General features: G+C 30.6%; 1 protein-coding gene across 1 annotated transcript in view; it reads left to right on the top strand.

Annotated features, from left to right (window-relative positions):
• Positions 1-25,030, top strand: part of moody (G-protein coupled receptor moody) — a 143,293-nt gene that overhangs the window by 50,197 nt on the left and 68,066 nt on the right. Inside the window, exon 2 of the mRNA XM_088227475.1 lies at positions 14,958-15,075. Coding sequence (XP_088083601.1) covers positions 14,966-15,075 — 110 coding nt within the window. The 5' untranslated portion in view covers positions 14,958-14,965. The remainder of the gene's footprint in view (positions 1-14,957; positions 15,076-25,030) is intronic.

Below are 25,030 nucleotides of genomic sequence, written 5' to 3'. Positions count from 1 at the left end.
TATTCCGCTGTAAAAGGGTGTGGTTTCTTAAATAGTGTTGCGGACCCGGAGCAGAGCCCGCATTAAAATGAGAAGTTAGGAGAATATGCGGTGGCAGAGAAGTTTAATAAATAGGTATTTGAACATAGTATTTTTGTCATCATCTTGCAGATGCCTCCTTGATATTGTGCGAAAAAGACAACTGCATGTTGGACTAACTATGCCTAACTTAAATCGACAAAATCAAGGTTCCGTTGCAGCGTTTTTCGCACACCGAAACTGAACCAATCTCGTGTTTTTTTTTTTTAAGAAAAAGTATAAAAATGCATTTTTTGGTGTCGGAACCTTTCCCGTATTTTAAAATTATTTATCATATTTGTATCCAGTACGTCGGGGACGGCAGTTAAAGCTGGGCGCTTTCTTAATTGGTCCTAGCTCTCATAAAAAAACAATTGATGAAAAAAGCAAAAACATAAAAACACGCCAGTGATAAATATTTATAATTTGTAAAAAAACTACAGCTCTAGCATCGTAAGCAGACATTGACAGGTCATAAGCCCTGTAGATGCCTAGACTTCTATATTACCTTCTCTTAAATGTTCTTCATCTCTGTTGTAATAAGTTAATATAAACAGCTCCCCAGGAGGTTGAATCCAGTTCTTGTCTACGAAAATTTGGACAAACTCAAAATATTGTTGGTGACTTAGTCATTTTAATTTATATTTAATTAGATTGTTTATTGGTAGATTAAGTTGATTTTATTATTTATTATTAAATTGTTGAAATTAGGTATTCATTTACACGATGAACTATAGTTTTTTCAAAACACGATATTTTTTCTTGTTAGATTTTAATGTATTTTAGCCGGTTTTCAGCGTGTTTTATGAGTTTTTTCCCGATGGTCTATAATTTATTTTAAAAAACCAAAACCCTTTTTTTTTCTAATTCTGACTCTGCGTTTTGAAGTTTACTAGGATTCCTACAATTTTACCACCAGCATGCGGCGAACTCGGGTTCACGACCCTGTGCTTTAATTAGTCAGACACTCTCCCTACCCACTAGGCCACCGGTCAATGTGTAATTGCTTTCAATTGATGTTAGCTACTTCTCGCTAATAAGCGACTACGTAGGCGGCTAACATAAATGTAAAAATAACAATTTGATGGATTATAATCAGCTTCAACTTTTTCAAAGGGAGATCAAATTATTACGGTTGGACGACAAGATATATTTGAGTTATTGCTTTTTAAAATATTGAACAGTGTTATCGAATGTCCTGATTTACTGAGTCTGATTGGGCGCATTGCGTGTGACGTGAACTAACTAACATTTTAGAGGTAAAGTAAACTCTTTGATTATATATAGAATATAAGACCTGATAATTCTCTCTTATTTATTTAAATGATGAAGTTGTGTTTTTTGTAATCTTCAAATGAACATTTTCACACCGAATTTGGAAAGAAAAAATTTGTATAAATATGCGGGATTTTAATACATCTTTTTTTATCCTTACCATGCGAAAAATTAAGATGAGGCTAATACCACAATAAATCTGTTTAACTGTATTTCAAAGAACATGAGAATAAAACTTAAAACAAGGAAGACGAAGATGCTGTTTTATGGTCGGTGTTTGTGTGAAAGAGACAAAAATAAAATAAGAAATTCGTTCAATTAGTCGGGTTTTGGCAGTAAGCGGGAGTGCACACTAGTTATATGACCAGCGTATTTGTGATTTTAAATTTATTTAATAAAAAAATAAAATATTTAAAAAAAACACTAAAAATTCAACGAGTTCAGGGTTCTTGGGATATTTAATAATAGTTCAGGCGTTTCTTGAAGGTGGCTAGAGAAGGTGTATTTTTTATGAGAAGGGTTAGCTCATTCCAAAGTCTAGTGGCTTGGACGGAAAATTAATAGCTGAAAAATGATGTGCTGTGTCGAGGAATGGAAAGTGTTCTCTCCTGAGAAGAGCGAAGTGAAAGACCGTGATCAGAAAGGTAAATGAAATTTTCAGCAAGATATATTGTAGCGCAAGGATTGTGAAGTATATTATCAAGAAAAGAGAGAGATTTAAAGTTTATGCGCTGGTAAAAATGAAGCCAGTTGAGTTCGGAGCGAAAGGGTGATACGTGATCAATGGTCATACTTTTTGCGATTGAAAATAAAGCGGATTCATTTTGAGATACACATGCTGATATGTTCATAAATTAAATAAATGAATGTTTTAAATAATAAAACATTGATGTTGGATAATTAACCTATGTGCAAATATAGAATTTATTATTTAATTAAAATAATTTAATGAAGTCAGACCCTTTGCATACCTCAAAATCCGATTATCTCAGAACATGTTCTTTGGAGATATCTCACTGTTGCTTGGCGCTAGCGACATTCATGTGAATCGGCATTCTTACTCTTACAAGAGATAAAACAACGATATTATGAGTTTGTTCAAAATTTTGTACACAAAAACTTTTGATAAACATCCATAATTCAAGTATTGATTGTTGTTATGTAGAAGAGCTTAAACCTCTTAAATTGAAAATATTTTCAGGCGTTGCCATTAATGTCAATAAAATAATTCAGCCAGATTAATATCACTCACATCAACGAAGGTTTCAGCTCTTTTATTTGAAAAAAATCAACAGTTGGAAGAAGAAAACGAATACGAATTTTCGAACATAGGCAGAATGGTGAATGTTACTCGGTGTGTAAAGTGACTTCTTAAACAGGCACCGCGGCGCGGTTGGTAAGACAGCCAACTGCGAAACTGACGTCGCGGGTTCGATTCCCACCAGTTGCGTGAAAAAAACCAAATAACTTTTTTTTTGCAATTGGTCTGGGTGTTGTGGTGTATTTTTCATTACCTCCTTCCATATCCCCTCTATCTCACCTGCTGACAAGCTTCTAAATAGAGGCTGAGCGGGTTATTCCTTTTTTAAAAATTAGCCCATGACAGGTCATATGGCCTGTTAATGCGAGACATCCATTTTCTCTTATCTGAAATGTTCTCCATCTATGTTAGGATAAAACATGTTGTAAAACTTTATTATCATTACATTTTTAATTATTTTTTTACTTAAATTTTTTTATGAAAATTCTGCAAAGTTAACTGCTCGAGGTAAAAGCTGATGTAAAAAAATAAAACAAATAATTATTTTAAGTAATTATTTAATTACTTAAAGAAATAAAACTTGTCAAGGATAATTTCCAAAGTATTTCATCTGGGTACTTAAAGCTCCCTTGTAAAACTTAGCTTCCAGCCACAGTGCTAGCTTCAGACTACCCTGAAAGTTTCACGACATAGTTATAGCAGGTTTCAGGAACAAGACTCGTGAAAAATATTGAGTGGGTTTGAATATTCAGAGTATCGCATTCAATCCTGAAAATAATTACCTTGTAAACTATAAGTGGTAAGTAGTCTATCAAGAAATGTCTGACCTTTAAAATGAACTTAATCATTATTAACACTACTGTTTCGAACTAATTTTGATAAATTTATTTGAATGCTCGATATGAATAAAGCACTAAGTGCCAAAATAACATTTTTCGAATGTGTACACAGAGTTTTCCAAATACTCTTTCCAACAAATTTTACGGTGCTTTTAGTATTTATTGCAAGATGCTTAATAACCACGGTAATTTGGATCTGAGTGCCCTACAAATATTTTTTTGTTATAAAAAAAAATACAAAAAATTTATTAAAATCCTCCTTGCAATGTATGCAATGTATTCTGGGGAGAACTGAATAGTGTTGAATTCTTGTTTCTTTATTTTCATATCACTCAAGTATTTTATTCAACCAATTTTGTCCGTTTTTATGAAGACGTACAAATTTCAATCAAAAGTTTGTTATTTTTTTGATCTACTAGTCCTTAGTCTATTTGTGTAGTGTTACTTACATTTTTTTTACGTATCGCTACATTATTATTGGTTGTGAATGGCAAGGATTTTTAAATTCTTAAAAATAAACATTACCATATTAGAATAGCAATTCACCGGGAGTATTGGTTTAAATAAATATATTTTTTATTTTGAAAAAAAATTATATTGGCGTTCTTATAATTTTTCAAAATATTTCAATTTTGGTGGGCATTTTGAACGAGTTGTAAATAACTCACTATTAGAAAATAAAAATTAAGCTGGGGAAAAGTGGGGTTCGGAATCTCGGACCTCTGATTCGTGAGTCCGTAGCACTAGCCACGAGACCACAAATCGATTACAATCATTTTACGATACGATTTCGACACTAAACATTTTGTTAATTATAAGGTTGCAATACATTATTTTGAGTACCTACAAGTCTTTTTTTGGCGGATTATTTTTTAATTGTCCTTAATTTTACGCACTAAATAGGTACTTAGTCCCTTTTTGAAATCATCTATTGAAGGAATCGAATGAATTTGAAGGTCTTTTATAAATAGCTTCCTTATTTAGATGGGAAATTGAAACTCACTCTTACCGAATAAATACATTTACTGGTTTATTTATATAAAACACAATTCTAATTAAAACAAACGTACGATTTCCACGATCCATAAAGTCGGAAAAGAGTGCGAACGATACCCAACATAATAACTAAGAACAACTCATTTTAGGGTAACCCTGGGGCAAACCGATATAAGTACGGCAATTTAATAAAAATATATATATAACTTAGGTAATCATGAAAGGTTTTAGAGCTTAAAACGAAAAAAAAATATGTAATTTTAATTTGATTTATCAATCCAACTGAAAATAGATAAAATGTAATTTTTATAAAATAATCGAGAGTCGTGTCCGTTTGCCCCGTTCGACGGAGTAAACCGATATTTAATTTGACATTGGTCGTAGGGAGTCAGAGAGGTTGATGCATGCCGCGAATTGGAGATTCTTACTGGATGTTGAAAGTAAAATAAAAAAGAATGGAAAAAAAGGCAATCATGAAGTTTCGCATGTCTTTATTAAAATTTGTATATTTTCTGTTTGTATGCATATGTATGTTTATGTGTATATACAGGGTAGCTAAATGCTTCACGTAAAAAATGTGGGGAGTAGAACACCCCAAGGGCTGTAAAAAAAGGCAAATGAGTTCAACGAGTTATGAACCGTTTTTGAAATATAATTTTTTTATTGTTTTTTAGTTGATTTCACCACTGTCACCTGTTTTTTTTTTAAAAATAAATGTTTACTTTAAAAAAAATGATTTTTATTAAATATTCAGTATGTTATTGAAAAAAAAATAACACGTGTTGTTCAATCGGAAGTATTATTAAATTTTCTCTTTTTATTGAATAATAGTATTTCTCAATAGTGTATCGGAGATGTATATGGGAATTAATGTTCAACTGAATAGGAACTTTGATAAAAGTTACGAGATGTGAAAAATATAATACGTCAAAACCATAACACATTTCAAAACTTCTTTCTTTAATAACCTTAATATTCAACAAATGAAAAAAAAGGAAACATTTATCCCGAAAAAATATTTTTTAGACCACAGTGGTGAAATCAATTAAAGAAAACAATAAAAAAATGGTATATCAGAAACCGTTCACAATTCATTGAACACCTTATTTTTACAGCCTTTGGGGTATTCTACTCCCCCCGTTTTGCAAAAGCCCTGAAAAACCGTGTATATTTGTACGAGTACATACCAATATTCAGTACAAAAAAAAATTAAAAGTAATTTTGTAAAAATTATTGTATATTCCAATTCATTTGCATATTTTTTATATTCAACTTTTTAATTTTATTTTTATATTAACAAATGACTTCATTATTGATGTTCTAAAATAATCATCTTAAATATTTACATATTATACATACATACATGTAATCATATATGTATGTGTGTATATAAGTACTTAGATATATGTATTTTTTTGTTTAGAATTACTTTTTAGAATTTTTTACATATTTTTAAATTTTAATTTTAAGCCGGAGCGTTCTTAAAAATTTTACATCGATCGATAAGGTGGTTGACAGGTATCCGCATTAAGGTTCGAAAAAAAACACATAATTATTTAAAGTCATTGTTCAATAAGTCCACTTATATTTACTACACATCATCACATACATACAACATATACATACAATACTCACACACTTATACACATATACACACATCCACACCCACCCTAAATAAACTAATACACTAAAACAAGTATGTACTTAGAATAAATATTTTTACGTTAAAATAAAAGTTATCCTCATGATGTAATTAAAACACATTTTATACATATATTTCTACCGACATATTGAAACCATTGTATAAATTATGTAATGTGTTTTGTTTTTATGAGAAAAATAAAAATATAAAAAAAATAAAATGTGTGTATACTAGTAGGTTTATATTTTGCTTGTCTGTTCTTTATTTTATTTTTTAAATTATTATTTTGTATCGAAATGAAATTACCAAGCTTGTATCTATATATGTTGTATTTGCATCATTTTAGAACAATTAAATAGTAATTCACTCAAGTTTCCTCTCAAACATAACCATAATACACGCTTCACGTATAATGATGGATTATTCACGTATAATAGAACTCTCAAATATTTAGTACCTGGCATTTTTATTTTATTTCCGAAAGAACTTAAATTTAACTCACATTGTAACAAGAGCAAAATAAGATAGTGGCTACTCGATCAAAAGTATATATTTGAATAGTAGCTTATGTGTAAATATTTAAATTTTGCGTATATTTTCTTGTATCGAAAAATAAATTTATAAATTATTATTTGTTTATACATGTATATTCTGATCTTTCCGGCCTTTTATTTATATATGTTATTCATTGTTTTTATAAATGTAGATAATATTCCATAAGTTAGTATAAATATAATCTCCACCAACAAGCTACAGAAAGTGGCCTGGTGGGATTTTAGTTTTGGTAAAAATATAGCAATTTAATTTTTTTTAAATTATAAAAATGTATAATTATAGTATTTAAATAATAAAATCTAATTTAAATATCACTTCTAAAAGTATGAAAACTTTGGGTTTCATTCCTAGAACCGTAAAGGAATTGAGAAGTTACAAATAAAAACGTAAATATATGTAAATAAATATAATGTTTGGATAATTTACATAGCGCCATTTTTGTAAAAATCCCCTCAAGGGCGCTGTACAATAAATAAATATCCCAACACGTCTTGCAGCTACAGAGCGCATGGACAATAAGAAATCTAGCCCCTATTTACATTTTTTTATTTTTTTTATTTGACAATGAAGTTTAGAGTTTAAGTGATATTTTAAAAACTAAATAAAAAGCAAATTCATAAAATTAGAATTTAGACAGCAACAAGTCTTGCAGCTACTGAGCGCATGGACGGTTGAAATTCTAGACCCCATTTACTAAATTTAGATATTTAATAGTTGATAACATTTACACAATATGATAGCTTACATCTTAAAAAGTCTTGCAGCTTCAAAACGCATCGAGAGATGGAATTTCAACAACATAAGAATGATTTTGAAAAGTTAATAATAAAAATTAATTTTAAGAAACGCTATAATAATACATTGAGCAAAGAACTAGTAAGTATGGCAATTAAGTGAACATGTAACAGCACAAAAAGTAAAATATAAAAAAGTAAACAAAGATAGCATTCCTTAACTTATTATTCAGGTTAACAAGACAATAGACGATACCCAAACTCAAACTCGTCCCTATTTTATTTTCGTATGCAGTAGACAGGATCTTTTGTCTTTTTCCTAGTAAATAACTGTAAAAACACTTGGTTCACATTTGGCTGTTCCCTGGGAGATGATAGTAGAAACGCATCTGCGGAGTGTAGAGTGTAGGTACCAAGTAATATATCTGCTTCTTTTTAATTTTGTTTGTTATTACGCATGTTTCCCGCCTAAAATTTCTGATAATTATTATTTTACTTTGATTAAGATATCAGATAAACTTGTGTATTACTTTTGATATTCGAATAATTTTACGTGATACAGGAAAAAAGGTATGATTTTTTTTTAAAATGAACATAGAGAGGTAGCACTATATCATACAGAAATTGTTTTATAATAAATATTTAAATTTCGGCACCTGATCTTCACAAATAAACACTTTTTTAACAGTTTTAAAAGAAGCACAGTTTTAAAATCACGAGAGTTTGTGGCGTTTGAATATATTTTGGTTAGGTTAGGTTAGAACAAAGCGTTAAATATAATAACGTTTATAAAACAATGTTTTGAATTAATAATCTCACTCTTTGTTTATAGCATGTCCACACTTTAGTGACTTAACTCAATGTTTATAACAATTTAATACATATTTGTGTATTTTAAACTAAATTGCAGGGAGGAACTATATTTCACACCCAGCCCACTCGGAGGCTGGGTATGAAATACATATGTTTATTATGTGAATAAGTAGTAATAATAATAAAGTTAATAAAAATTTAAAATTAAATAAAATACAGTTATATAAAAATATTGTAGAAGGTAAGAAACATAATTTGTTTATTTTAAAGAAACAGTCGACAGTGATATAGTAACATTTAGAAAAATACAGTTTACAGACAGACCCGCAAAGTTTCTAAATAAGAATCATACATATTATTAAATTCTGTTACAACAAAAGGGTGAATTTATGTTTACTTGTATGAGAGTAAGTGTAGATGTGTGTTTATGTGTATTAGTGTAGGAGTAAGTGTTCAGGTGTGCGTAAGTGTGAGCATCATTGAATAGTAAGTGGGATCGTATCGCAGCCAGAAATAATGAGTCTTAATTTATTTTTATACATTATAGTTAGAGCAAGAACGATAGAGGAAAGAGTGTTGTGCATAGTTAATTCTACAGACTGGCAAATGGAATAAATACTTATTTCTTGTCAAGCGGGACATTAAGATTAATTTGGAAGAGTAGGTTAAAAGAGTCTACTTTATTATTTAAAAAATTATGTAAAAAGCATAATTCAGATACAGTGCGTCTATTTTCAAGGGTAAAAAATCCATTTCGTTTGGCAGATTGGCTGTAAGTACAAAGCGTTTTATTGTTTTTATAATCCAGTTATTTTAAAAATTTTCCTTGAACATTTTCAATCCTTTCTATGTTTGTTATATATTGTGGGCTCCACACAACGGATGCAATAATAATGAACACACATACTTACTGACATCGTATACAGACATGACAGGCGTACTGTCTATAAGGAATCTTCTTTATTTCTTATAGGAAAGATTAAAAATGTCTGCATGACCAGAGAGAACGGTATTATAATAATGACATGCTCTAAAGAAAGAACATTTCCTTGGGTTAGTCCTAGGTATCGGCAAATTGAATGTAGTGTGGAGTCTTGTCCTATTGGGTACAAGATATTCTGAAGAACGTAAGTAAGGGCAGTCAACAGAATGATGAATATTGCACAGTGTGTAAAGTGGCCACTAAAACCTGTCAATGACACATCATAAGGCCTGTAAAAGCCTAGACTTACATATTTACTTTTCAAAAATGTTTTCTCTCTGTGTTGCAACAAATTTAGAACAAAATTGCTGACTGTCGGTAAGATTTAGGAGAGAAAATCCAAAACCTAAGTTCCCCTGTCAGTTTGCCCAAGGTTTACATAGTAATACGAGTTTGAATGTATGTATCTATGAAAAATTTAAAACTGTATGTTAATTATAATGTGACATTGGGCTTATTCGGTAAATATTTTAATCAAATGTAATTAACTGTCGTCTCCTGAAATTCAAAGTTTAACAAATCTGAGGCTAAGAGTTGGACAGTTCTTTATAAATTTGTTATGAGTATTTCATTATACTTATTTTTGTTATGATGTTTCAATGCATGAATTTAAAATTTACATGTTTTTTTTATCTTTAAAATAAGAAAATTTTGCTCTTGGAGAAGACGGGACAAGTATGTTTAAAATGGCGGTGTTCTTAACAATAATAAATCATAAATCGACAGGAATGTCGCCAACTTATCTGGCAGATGATTAATTGCGTCGGTTGCCTGTTAAAATATGCAGCAAATACTTAGACAACAAATAATCACTTCGCCAATTCTCCTTAAACCTAACAGCCGAATTATAGCGTAGTTGTTTTTAAAATCAAATCGTTATTCATCCATACAAATATTATGTATGTGAAATTGAGTTTATCTGTTTGTTTGTGTTTCTCTCAAGTCACAACAGAAGACCGATTGAGGTGTTTTTTTGCATAGAAATGGTCGGAGAGTTGACAAGTGTTTCTAGCTACGTTTCATCCTGAAAAAATATCACTTCCTCATGAAATTTCTTTGTAGAATCCGCGTCGCCGTCTCCCTTATTGATTCAACATTACTCACAGTAGTGTTCTTAAACAGAGCTCAGTTCTATTACTATATGTGTGTCGTAATCGGTCTTACCCAAAGGTTCTAGTTACTCTCCGGTCTGTGCTTCTTTGCTCACAAGTACTTCGTCATTTTTCTCAATACAAAGCGAGCGACACCGCGAGTAAAAGCTAGTAATAAATATTTAAACTGCAGCAAAATATCGCGATTCGCAACAATAGGGAAATATCACATCCTACAATTACCGATAAAAAATATATAAAATGGATTAAGAATAATTTATTGTATTTTCAAAATCAATATGGATATTGTAGAGAAATGTTTTCATACATAAATTTTAAAAAGAACTTTAAAAAAATACGTCGTTAGAAAAACGCAACATGTTTGGCCTTGACAATTATGAAGTCAAGAATTGTGACGATGTTCTAAACAAATTTGAATGGCAGGAACAAATAAACATGAATTGTGGCGTGGATAATGGAATGACCGTTTTTGCAGGAAGTCAAAATTACACATTCAATAATCAGCGAAAAAACTTTTTTTTACTAGACAGTATTTTATAGACCTTTATTACTTTAGAAATGTAAAAAAAAAATCTGATAATTCCCTATTGTTCTATTCATTTTATATTTTTCACCTTCTTTTTCACATCCGCTCATAAGTGGAGAATGTGGACATAACGTTTGTGGCTTTTTGTGTTTGTGTTTTTCAATTTTAAGGATTACTTAATATACTTGTTATTCTTTCTTTTTTCTTTGCTGCGCTCTTTAATTTACCTACATTTAATTACTTTTAAAATTGGCTTTAAAAATATGTCTTTATTTTTTAAGACGTTTTTTAAATCATTTATTTTAAAATTTCTTCTGATTGTTTTCTTTTTTGAATCCCTTAAAATATATATATATTTGGTTTTCTTTTTCGAGAATGTTTTTTTTTTTTTTTTTTTCATTCTTACCTTTTAATCACTTTTATTGAGTTTTTTTCTTCATTTTTCTGCATTCTTCATTTCACTTTCCCTTCTCTAAAATGTTCTTCATCTCTATTTTATTATGTAAGTGTTAACAGCTCTCTGAGGGGTTTAATCCAGCCTTTATCTTCAAAAATTTGGACACAGTAAAAAAAAAAGGTGAAATTCGTATGTACAATATATTGATTGTTAACATAAGTTGTGTCTGTTTTTAAGAAAACAACAAAATAAAAATACAAAAAAAAACAATAATGTATTCTTCATGATACAACAAATATGTCAATAATTTAAGGCATCTTTACCGTACAATGCGCAAATATTGCAAGAAGCTTTGGCAACTTTCTCCCTCGATTAAACGTGAAAAAAGGCGGTGTCAAAAATGCTCACTTTCACAAAAACACAAAAAAAAATCAAAACGATTTTCCAGATGGTATAAATTTGACTACCATCATGCCAGCAAGGAAGTAAACAACTCTTTAAATTATACGTCGACAGTGACTTATATTAGCTAAAATGTAATGCCAAATATTAAAGTAATTATACTAAGAAATATAAATGTTCATGGAAGCAGAGAGAGAGGGGAGGAAATTAGAGTTAGAGCCATACAATGTCTTCTCCCTTTTATGTACTTTTTATTTAATATTTTTATTTTTATACACATTTATTTTTATAGAACTTAATTATTCATTCCCTTTCCTGCTGCATTTATAACAAATAAATGTGGAATCTGTAAGTGGTCTTACGTTTTTAAATTGTTCTTTTGTATTTATATAAAGACTGTATGATATCCTGACTAAAAAAATAAATAAATATTGTATTACCAATGTTGTTATTAATATTTACCACGGCTCTACTATCATAAAAATTAATTGATTTTGTGGAATTTTATTTATACCACTGTGCTTCAAAGACTTAAAACATCGTACAGTTATTTATTTTATGTCTACATTTTGACGTTTGCTTGACTTTTCGTTGGTCTTTTTTTATGCTTTTGTTTTCTTAGATTATTTTTGAAACCTATTATTTATTACATACTTATTGTAAGGAATGTAGGTATAATGTTGGTGACAACAATATATTAACAGTCGTCTGCATACTCACACAGCTTGGCAAGTCATTCTAGATTTGTCTCTCCTAGTATACAGTCGCTCTCTAACCACAGTTATATAAGCATTTAGAATAAACCACAGCCAACTACAGTAAGTCTTTATATTGAACTTCACTTACCACCATAGGGTATAACACTTATATTTATTGAAAATCAAGCTCCTACATAAGAGTCTGGCAGAACACCTGTTAATTTATTTTTGCTGCCTTCCGAGGGGAAATTCCAAAGATCCTTTGAAGGTAGTGAAATAGGAGATTTGTGAGACGTAATAAAGCCTCGAGTAATACTATCCGAGTGTATTGTCGAGCAATTGTGCACTTTTTTCTTTCTGTAAATCTGCGAATCACAGAACCGCCTCAGCCTCATCAGGAAGTTTTAAACAACTTTGAGGATTGAGGAAGTTAAACGGATTTATTTATTTAATTAATTTAGTTCTATGATAAACATAGTCAAATATATATTTAAAACACAATTTTTACATCTTTCATTATTCTAACATTATTTATCACTATTGTATACTTACTATGCTAATTTTCAATATTCAAACTGTTCAAATGTATACTTCGATTAATTATTAAGCCATGTAAATTTATATAACCTAGATTTTTTTTACATATGTACTCTTTTTTTTCTTTTTTTAAAAATAAAAACCTTTATCAGTATAAATAAACATACAGTAAAAAAAATGGAACACTTAAGGTTGAACTTGCCAAAAAAGAGTCTGGCTCTTGTGTTTGGCAAGTTAACAAAAAGAAACAAAAAATGCAAAACAAAATAATAAAATAAATTTTATTTTTTTAAAATAAAAATAAAAGTAAAGTAAATATAGTACTAAAAAAATTCAAATAAAAACACAAAATTTATAAATTTATAAACACAGGCACAATATTAAACAAACATCTTCATTTTCAAAATACAGTTAATGTTAATTATGTCACGAAGCTTTTCTTTAATTTTTCCTTAAATTTTCCGCAATTTATTTCTTGGCGTAGATTTTGTGTTAAATTATTGAAAAGCTTCCGTCCTATATAAGTATAATGATGTTTGGCCGTGGTAGTTTTAATTATTTGTAGAGCGAGGCATCCTGTTCTTAACCTTCCCTCTAATACGGCCCGATGGGAGGCTCTCCTTATGCACCTGGAGCATACAATACTTTCCGTAGATATCCTCTACTCTTAAAGCATAAAATTTTTTGAACAGTTCGGTAGTTGAGAACATGGATGGTTTATATGGTGTTATTATTTTTATTTTTTTCTGTAGAACTTTTAAGGGTCTAAGATGAGCGTTATTAGCCCCTCCCCACCCAACTATTGCATATTGAATGATTGACTGTACTAGAATATAATAAACTGTCTTCAATTGATCCGTCGATAAGATACTTCTAAGCTTTAAAAATATGTGGAGTAATTTTCTTAGTCTTTGCACATTGAATCTTTTTGTTCTTTCCATTTGGTATCACTCTTTACATTTGATTTTAAATGTGTCTACATTTTTTATGCTTTTGTCATTTCCTCAAATAACTTACTGTATTCCCTTGTACATAAAGCAGTTCTGGAACATTTCTTTTGATTTCTTTTCCAGTCTTTAATTTTTAGATCCTCTTGATGCATAGTTATGAACGAACTCATTATTTTTTAGTTTGTTTTGAAAATATCTCGGGACATTTCCTATCATTTCATTTTAAAAAATCTAAATGAAAAGAGTTGAAAAAATATCAAGATCAGTGTTTGAATTAATATTAAGAACCTCCCTCTTTATTTCAACTTCTTGGAAAAGGCGGTTTACCAAAAATCTAGTACTTGTCAACAAACATTTGAAATAATGTTAATTTTGGTAATTACTAATTAACTATTTCGCCTTCTTAGTCGTTCGCTTTTGGTAGATCAGTCGTGGTCTGGTTGGCAGGACGAAGGCGCGTCGTTAGGATCCGCCTCCATCCGCTGTCTTCAGCGCTTCTGGAGGCTTCCTGAATAGAGACGCCAGTCGCTTCTGTCACCAAGTCTGTTCATCTTGTAGGACCTCTACTCGTCCTTGCACCAACAATTTTTAAATGTTATCTCTTTGCATCGTAACGTAGTCGAAGTACCAGAGAACATGAATTTGCGTAGTAAAAGTACTTCCTCCACATATCGAATTCATTAACAAGACCGTGGGTCTTTCTATTGGTTTTGCTCATACAAAAAAACAATTTTTTTTATCGATAGACGAGGTACTGTTGTAAAATTTTTAATTTTATATATTGTGATTTTAATGGCATTTTACTCTACTACTCTCACTGCCCCTTTTACTGTGTTAAGAAAATTAAATGGAGTGCCTTTGTTGGATATTGTAATTATTGCTCATGACCATGTTGCAAACACGAATGGTAGCAAAAACTGTATACTTGTATCAATCAGTTACAAAAATCTATGTCCATTACAGTATATTTTTAATGTTTTAACTCCGACGTCTATCGTACAAGTTACCCAAAGATAAATTCACACACAGAGATCTTGGCCTCATAACGTTACGGATCCGTTATTATTTATTTTGTAATACGCATTTTTATATGAATAAAATAAATTAAATCAAATTAATACATTTTAACTTTATAAATTAACTAACTGAAATTAATTAATTTTTTTAAACTTTCTTTTTAGATAACAAGATGTCTACCAATTTTGGTAACTATGCAAGTCCTGGAGCAGACAACACATCTCATTGGGCCTTGAGGACTGTGGATGATGCCCAAGTTACGGATCTATCAGAACTTTCAAGGTAAGATTCATATTTTTAACTAGGTAAATTATATTGTACGTTTATCATAGCCCAGTGAAAACAATAATACAATTCTGTGTATGAAATAGGACAAGAACCAGAAATAGTTTTTTTGACTCGTTCGTTGTTTTTATGTGGAAGTCCTATTAAAGGATATCGAAAGAAGATTAGTTCGTCTCGTGGTGTGGCAGTTGACGCTGTTGCCTACCACGCTTAAGGTCTCCTGTTCGATTCCTGGCAAAGTTGATGTTCGGACCAACGCTCAATCTAATCTATACCTACCTACCCGTCCTTTCCATTTCCTAGCTCAATCCGTGTAACAATAATTTTACATGCGAGTGCCGGAAAAAAGATTATATTATCAATACACATCTAACATCAACCGAGTGAAGTGCTTAACTAATATATCTTAAAGCGAGCTGTCCCTGCGTCCTTAAGACCGCCAGCTCCATACAAGCTGTGCCAGCGTCTCACGAGCGACAGCTTCACCAGGGTTTCAGCACCCGTCACGTCTCATCATCAGCAGGTTAGTGGAGTTGCGCAACCTTCCTTCCTCAACAAAACAGTCCACTTTCTAAATTTTCCTCCTCCTAAGAAGAGGTATTCATCACACCTCGTCCACTCCTCAACAGTCGACATAATGTCAAAGAGGATTGGCCTACTACACGGTTAAAGTGTACAATCTACTTCCATTGTCCATAAGGACAACCAGTATGTACTCTCAATATAAAATTTCTATTAAGAAATGGATAGTGGAGGTGGGTTGCACACGCATCGATGAGTGGATCAAGCCAAATAGGTAAAAGATTGTTTCCTGATTATGAAATTTTGTCTTCAAGTTTAAATTAATTTATTTGGTTTTTTACGATTATTTTAGTTCATTTTGCTTATTATGTTTACGATGATAATTATGTTAATTACATTGATTACGTTTTTATTTTCTAATTATGCTAACTATGTTAAATAACTAATTTAAGGCTTGTTTCATTATACTTATTGTAAAATGTTTCCCTCGGCACGGCACACCCCAGTGAGAACATTCGTATTTAAAAAAATCAAAATTGTATAAATAAATAGATTCGTTTTGTTTGAAATGTTTTATCTTTTTTTATTCATAAAACATAGTCATTCATATTTAAAATTAAAACATAGATTTGCCGTGCTTCTTGCTAGCAGCAAAGAAGACCCGAAATTCTCGAAAAAAGCGATTTGCTAATGTTGCAAAATCGAAAGTAACGGTTTTGAGAGGGATGAAAGTATAACTAAATGTGAGATCAGTGTGAACGGAGATATTTTGAACCAGGTAGAAGAATTTGTGTATCTGGGAAGTATGGCTAGGGATAGAAAGACTGAGAAAGGTATAAAAAGGAGGGTGAGTGCCGGGAACAGGGTGAACGGTGCACAGAAATCTACCTTGGCAAACTTGTCTTAGGAGGCAAAACAAGCAGTTCACAATACAGTTCTAGTGCCGACTCTAATGCAAGAGAGCGAAGTATAAAATGGGAAATATAATTATAAAAGTGGGTTGAAAGCTGTCGAAATGCGATTTCTTAGGTGAATATGGGGTAAAACGATGTATGATAAGCGCACAAATGTCGATATCCATGGTTGAGATAAGCATTATCGACAAAATCAAGAAAGGGGTGCTGCTTTGGTTTAGACATGGAGAGCGAAAGAATGGCTTAAAGGATCTACGATGCGAATGTTAATGCATGCAGAAAACGAGGAAGACCGAGAAAGACATGGCACGATCAAGCCCATCAAATGCTTGAAGATGGACATGTCAAAGCAGGAATAATCGGCGTGTGTGCATGAGATGATGTAGGAATATAGTGGAAGTGAAGTCTGTAGATCTAAGATAGAGTGATATGGCGTTCTATCCTCCCCGCCTTCGGCAAAACGGTATGATGGTTTGTTTGTTTGTTTTGTAGATTTTAAAGTATAAAAAAAATCAATTATGTTTTCAAAAATTAAGTTAAAAAATGTAAATTATATAAATATTGTCAAAAAATTCTAAAATGAAATAAATGTAAACATTTTTTATGAAAGTTTCGTCAGAATTTTAGTGTAAAAACACCTTAAATAAATGTTTATTTTTAACCACTTACCGACACTTTTGTCTACTGGTTTCGAGACATACCCGTCTCTTAATCAGGACACTAATTACACATACTTCCAAATCCCTTCTATACAACTTCTCTATTGTAGTTACACGGTGATATAATACTGACGTGCTGATAGGATACGTTCTACTAGAAGCTAACACCAACGTGCGCGTGGTTTATTTATAATATTTCCTCTAGTGCGAGCAGTAGTTGTGAAAAGGGGAAGGGAGAAAGTTTATTGGTTTTTGTATGTTAGTGTAATTAGTGTCCTGACGAACAGACGGGTACGTCTCGAAACCGGTAGACATATAAATGTCAGTAAGTGGTAATAAGCAAATATTTACTCACATATATTTAAGGTATTAAATATTTCGACTTACTTTCACATAGCAAATAATGATCAAGACACGCTGCGATTGGCATTCTAACGCAGTGTCCTATGTACCGATAGATATGGATAAAATAATTGTGATGATACAAACTGATTAGTATTATAATATAACATTTTAATGCAATTAATTTCGAGAAATTACGGCTTAATGCCTTATTGCAAAATTGCCATGTTATTGGTAATCCTTTCCATGGTTTATACGCATATACATATATTGCATAACAACAAGAGCACGTGACATTTCAGATCAATGAGATATAAATTAGATTTATCGCGTTTGTATCCGTTCTCAATCTAATCCTGTATTAAAGTGAGGTTCTTTTGGTAAAAGGCTGCGAGGCTAGCGTCAAATTGTCATTTGAACTGGATTGTCATTTTAGCAAGATACGCATTTTAATATTTTTAAATTGGTATTTTTTGCCCATTACAAAATGGCTCCGTGTTGAGAAAAAGGTTAGTAAAACTAACTGAAAGCCTTTGCTTATTTATTTTTGTAATCAACAGATAACCCGTTGCGATTAAGCATAGTAAACATAAAAATAATTGTATGTATACAACATAATGTAACTGGACCCTGATTACAATAGGAAGTTAACATTTATCATCAATTTTATCTACAAAGTAAATTTAAGTTTTCTGTATGAAAAACAAAATATGCATACCTTTTTTTCTTCTTAACATGTTCAATTATAGATTACCGACGAATTGATATTAAATGTTTATGCCAATATTCTCATTTTAGTACACAAATATCGGTTTTTCTTGATAGACAATCAAAGATAACTCTCAATAGAGCTTGTCCAATTTTTTTGTAGACGAGGACTAGATTCAACTCCCTGGGGAGCTGTTTATATTAAAATATTACAACAGACATGAAGAATATTTAAGAGAAGGTAATATAAAAGTCTAGTCATCTACAGGGCTTATGACCTGCCTATGGCTGGTTTAAGTGACCATTTTACACATTGTGTAACATTCCCCATTCTGCCCATATTTGTTGATGTTTGTGAAGTTTGCGTATTCTGTTGATGTTTGTGAAGTTAAAGAGCTGAAATTTTTATTTATGCGAATGAGATTCATCTAATTGAATTATTTCATCTACATACTAGGCAATGCCTGAAAACGTTTGAAAATGCCTCTACATGGGGGAGTGCGGATATTATCCATGGCTTTATCCCACTGAGTTCCTCCAGGGTATGCTTGGTTACAGCAGTTTGAAGACTAGAAGGAATGTGTATTTAACAACGCACTTCTTTCGATTGTTGCGCGGTATTATTGACAACCCTGAAATTATGCGGAGCATTAGCTTTTATGTTCCTGATAATTACCTTAGACAGCGTCAACATAGACTGTTTCACATTCCAATATACAGGACCAACCTGCTAATGGTTATGCCTGTTGGAAGGGCTATCTCTATGTTGAACAATATCACTTTGGACATTGACATTTTTCACGTCTCTGAGGGAGTTTTTCGTTTCAAGATTCTCTGACTTTTTTAACATATTATTCTTTGGATATTATGTATGCTAAAGTGTTTTTTTTTTATTTCTATATGTATGAATTAAGATATTTTATTTTGTAATGTATATATATATGAATAAATAAATGATGAAATGAAATGATAAAAAATGATAAAAATATTGTTGATAAATCCACCTGGTTTATGAAGAACTATAGAAATTGAAAAAATAACATTTTCAGGCGTTGCCTAGTATGTTGGTGAAATAATTCAACTAGATGAATCTCACCTGCATAAATAAAAGTTTCAGCTCTTTAACATCACAAACATCAACATATGAAATAATTTTAAGGAATATAGATGTTCAAATATGGGCAGAATAGTGAATGTTACACAGTGTGTAAAGTGGCCACTTAAACCAGACATTGACGGGTCATAAGCCCTGTAGATGGCTAGACTTCTATATTACCTTCTCCTAAATGTTCTTCATCTCTGTTGTAGTATTTTAAAGATAACTCTGTTAACTTTTCATTGCAATCGGAGCCCTGGGCCAGTTATCTTTTATTAATTAAGTATGCGAGTTAAATGACTAAGAATCACGTCACGAATTGTTATTGCGAGACCTAAAACAATTGGTAATATCTTTATTTTAAAAGTAATACTGTACTCAAATATAGTCTGCGTATTATGAAGTATGTACACATTAAGCTTCTTAAATCGACGCAGAGAAGATTTCGAAGACACATTAACTACAAGCTCAATGTCCCATTAGATATGATTAACTATAAAGAATTACAAGCAGCACTAAAACTCCTCTCATTGTATGACAAAAGAAAAATGTTTACTTTAATGTTATTGTATTAAATAACCAACTTTCTATTCGATTACCCAGAAATTGTACAATTAATAAGGTTTCATGTCCCACAAAGACGTACAACACAACAAATTGTGTTATTTCTGGAAGAAAACTCCCTAACCAACGTAAATTATAATAATGTTATAAATCGGTTGGCAATTGTTGGTAATAAATTCGCGAATAAAGCTGATACTTTTCACAAATCAAAAAATGTCTAGAATATCACTTTTTACCTTGAATTAACATTTTTTCATTAATAAATTTCATAAAAGGTACATGTTTTTAAAAAATTCTATACATATCTACTTTTACACATCAAGTAAATGTTATCACTGTAACTCTCCAAAAAAGAGACTAACTCTTGTGCTTGGAGAGTGACTTACACTGTTGTAGTTGTTTATTTGTAAGAGTTTATATAATTTTAAATACGAGTACATGAGAAAAAAAAATTGGATAAATGAAGAAAAAACAGAAAACAATAATACATTCATACTAATTAAAATTTAACGTAATTTTTACACGTGTTCAAAAAAGTTCTTTAGATTTACTTCAAATTTATTAATTGATATATTATTTTTAATAGTTTTTAGTTTATTGGGAAGATTATTATAATTTTTTACACCTTTGACCATGACATCACAAAGCTATTTTGACCATGACACTAGCCACGGGACCACGACCCAATTTTTTTTTGAAGTTAGGCGCACATAAACATATTCTTATGTGTGCTCTAATAATTATCTTCTTCGCAATCTCAATCCTTGGAAGTGGTTTGCAGCAAAGACCTGCATCTCGTCCTCCAATGCGCTCTATTCTCCGCAGCCCTGTTCAGCTCAGCATATGAGACGCAGTTCAAGTCCTCGAGCACTTTTTCTACATACTGCCGTCGGGAGCGCCCTATGTGATTCGTCCCCTCAGCCATTCCTTCTATTATGTCATGCAGGAGACCCTTATGGCGCATAATGTGGCCGATCCATTGGGTTCGCCTCTCAGGGATACATTTGATTAAACGACCTCCTTCTTCGATTCTACTAAGAACCTCGTCATTAACGATGTGGTCTCTTCTGTAAATTCCAAATATTCTTATGTAGCACCGCATTTCAAAGGCCTCTTCTAGTTTTTTATAAGCACCATGTCTCACAGCCCTACATCAATGGGCTCTGTATACGTGTCTTGGGATTTATAAATTGTTTGATATATGTACATATTTTAATACATCTCTTAACCTTAAGTTTGAATTTTTATTTAAAATATTTTTTTATTCATGAACGTATTATTCCATATCAACATATGTTTTTACTGCCTTATATTATTGTTTTAAGAGAAAGAGTAATAATTTTCTTTCTAATTCTGATCTGTTGTAATATGTTAATATGAACAGCTCCCCAGGGAGTTGAATCCAGTCCTTGTCTACAAAAATTTGGACAAACTCAAAATATTGTTGATAAATTACCTGGTCCATGAAGAAGTATAGAAATTGAAAAAATAATATTTTCAGGCGTTGCCTAGTATGTAGGTGAAATAATTCAATTAGATGAATCTCACCCGCATAAATAAAGGTTTCAGCTCTTTAACTTCACAAACATCAACAGATGAAAGAATTGAAGGAATATAGATGTTCAAATATGGGCAGAATGGTGAATGTTACACAGTGTGTAAAGTTGCCACTTAAACCAGCCATTGACAGGTCATAAGCCGTGTAGATGCCTAGACTTCTATATTACCTTCTCCTTAATGTTCTTCATCTCTGTTGTAATATGTTAAAATGTAATTATTTGACTTATTTTCTAGATGGGAGTCTTTTTTTTACCATTTATCTTGTATTGATCATGTTCATGTCGGCGTTGATCATTTTTTTTTATTAACAATATTTTTTTATTTTTTTTATATTTTTTTTTTTTATACTGTATTTATACCTAAATAATAAAAGGAAGTCATTTTAACGCGAAGGCAAAATTTCTGACGCCGAATAATTTAGCAATTAAAAAGTAATAATGAAGGACTTATCCTATTCTCAGTAACACCGTCAAATTATATGATATGTTTGTGTACCTGGGCAAGTTATAGATTTCACGTAGATTGTACCTTTGTATATAATAATATATATATCTTAGTACAGAAAGTGTTTCATAACTACGGTGTACGGTTGGAACGTCGCTTTGAATCCTAAATTACTACGCATTTGCAATTATTACGATACAGTATTAGGTAGAAACACCTTGTATTGAAGTATATATATTTATATATTATTTTTTTAAATAATAAATTTCATAAAAGGTACGTGTTTTTTTTATTCTATTCGTATCTTCTTTTTATTTATTTTATTATATTTTATATTACACTTTTGTACATAATGTTATTTGTACATTGGCGGGCTTATTGCCAAATGGCAATTTCTTCCAACCAACCAATAAAATAAAAGTTTTATTTTTATAATTCAAGTTACAGAACATATTCAATAGAAAAAAAAAGATTAAAAAGCTAAAAGTATATAAAAATAGAAATAAACACATCTAGTCTTTTACACATCTAGTAAATGTTATTACCGTAACTCTCCAAAAAAAGAGACTAACTCTTGTGCTTGGAGAGTGACTTACACTGTTGTAGTTATTTATTTATAAGAGTTTATATAATTTTAAATACGAGTACATGAAAAAAAAAAAAACAAACGATATATAAAGAAAAAACATAAAACAATAATACATTAATACTAATTAAAATTTTATGAAGTTTTTACATGTGTTCAAAAAATATCTTTACGTTTACTTTAAATTTATTAATTGATATATTTTTTTAAATAGTTTTTCGTTCATCGGGAAGATTATTATAATTTTTTACACCTTTGACGACAAAGCTATTTTGACCATGGCTTGTGTGGAATTTAGGATTTTTAATATTATGTTGGTATCTGAGTGACTTATTCATCTCGAATTTTTATATTTTTTCTTTTTATAAATTTATAAAATAGAATTCATTTTATAAAGAGTGTCTACTGTATGAACCCTAAATATTTTATCTAGACTTTCCGTATTGAATGTTGAGGGTTTCTTTAGAATCACTTTAATAATCAATCTTTGGACTATTTTAAGAGGGTTTAATATATGAGCGTATAAACCACCCCACCCTACAATACCATATTGTAACAAAGATTGTGCTATTGAGTAATAAGCTATTTTTTAAATTAAAGTCTAACAGTGAAACAGTTTTGCACGCAGACTTGGCTACCTTTGGAAATCGGCTTTTGGCCAAACACCACACAACAACAAGGCGTAAATTTAATTTTATTTTATTTATTAATTTCGATTTGGTAATCTTAGGAAGGCTGGAGAGTCACCAATCTCGATTAGTTAAAGAAGCAATCGAATTTTTAAAAAATTCTAATAATGTAAACAAGAGATGATGGCATGATATAAAAGTTATCTTGGTACCCAGTAGGTTAGGGTGCTCAAGAGTACGCACTTTTTGATTTTGTGTCTATATCTAGTAACATAAACCACATTTAAATGATATTTTTATTTTTAGTATAAAGTCGTCATAAATCACAGTTGTTGATATAAAAAATCTTATTTTTTGTTTATAGAGTTCATTCAATAAAATACACATTATCACAATATTAATACATTATAAAAAGAAAACAAAGTATTGAATCATATTTTGTGCCGATAAACTATTAAATGATAATGATTTTGATGAAATTATAAATAAAGTTATCAAGAAATATCATCAAAAAACATATTAATATTATACAATTATAGGTTTTTATCGGGTGCTCAGACATTAGTTTTAATTAAGAATCAGATGAAACCGTACAGTCATAATATTGTTCACAGATTAAATAATTAACATTTATTATTTTGTATTTGATGCTTTGAAAAATAAAACATGTTATTAAGAAGATAGATTAGAAAAAACTCAACAAAACTAGAGAATATGGTTACTTTTTTTTAAAGTAGGAAAATGGAGAAAAATATTACAATTAAAATTGAAGAATAGCCATTTACTTGATTAAAGTTTAAACATTAAGAAAATGTATATACATGTGTAAATAGTGGGTGCTCATAAATGTAACCAAAACAATATAACAAATAAAACAAAGTAAATCGAAAATTTCAATAACAGAAAAAATAAAAATTATTAAAAAAAAATAATTAAAAATACCTATTAAAAATATATAATAAGAGATACAAATACTGAGTTTAAGTTAAAAATGTTTTATGTAAATCATATAAAATGTAGAAAAAAATAAATAAATATAAAACATTCACAGTAGTTCGGCAAGAGTACGCACTATACCAAGCTATCGCACGCACCACATTTAAATGTCCAGATTCAAAAGTCCCAATGAGTACGTCGTGCAACTATTGTGCCATTATTCAAAGCGTAATACACATTTAATCTAGTTATCTATCTGGAATTTAACATAAAATATAAAATGAACATAAAATTTAGTAAACATCCGGGACATTTGTAACCCAGTTTTTTGGGGGTACTTTTAGTTTTTTGAACGTTTATTTTCTCTTTTTATATATTTTAAGTTTTTTTTTCTATAGAAAACTCTTTACTCGATATAGATAAATGCCAGATTATTTTCTTTTTAAAAAGAAAGATTTATGTTTTAACTATTTTTTTAACCACGCATCAATTGAAAGAGTTTATTTCTTTAGGGATGTTGGCGGATTTTTTTAATGATAAACTTAAATTTATCAAACACATTGACAAGATCTCAAATAAGGCGCTAAGTATGTGGGAATTAAATTGCAGGGTTACTAGAAAATTGAAAAATATCACACCAATCAAGTCACATTATTGCTACCTGGTTAGAAGTCGTATAGAATATATTTCTCCAGTCTGGGCGCCTCGTTTTAGTATACATTCTGATTCTCTTGAGCGCGTCCAGAAGAAATTTCTGAAATAAATTAATTTTAAACTTCCTATTCCATCTGCTTTATTTAATAATAATCATTCGTTATTTTTTAAAACGTTCCGATAAAAGAATTTTAACTGACCTAGTATTACTTTATAAAGTGATCAATTCATTCATTGACTGTCCAGACTTGCTAGAGTTGGTGTGTTTCCGTGTACCTGTTCGACATACCCGCCACAGATCTCTTTTTTGTTCTGCAAGTTCTAGAACCAACTATAAC

The sequence above is a fragment of the Micrasema longulum genome, unplaced genomic scaffold (assembly GCF_059751315.1).
Source record: "Micrasema longulum isolate JH-2025_06_02 unplaced genomic scaffold, ASM5975131v1 h1tg000507l, whole genome shotgun sequence".
NCBI lineage: Eukaryota > Metazoa > Arthropoda > Insecta > Trichoptera > Brachycentridae > Micrasema > Micrasema longulum.
Note: the sequence above shows the minus strand (reverse complement) of the source record. Positions and strands in the feature narration are given on the sequence as shown.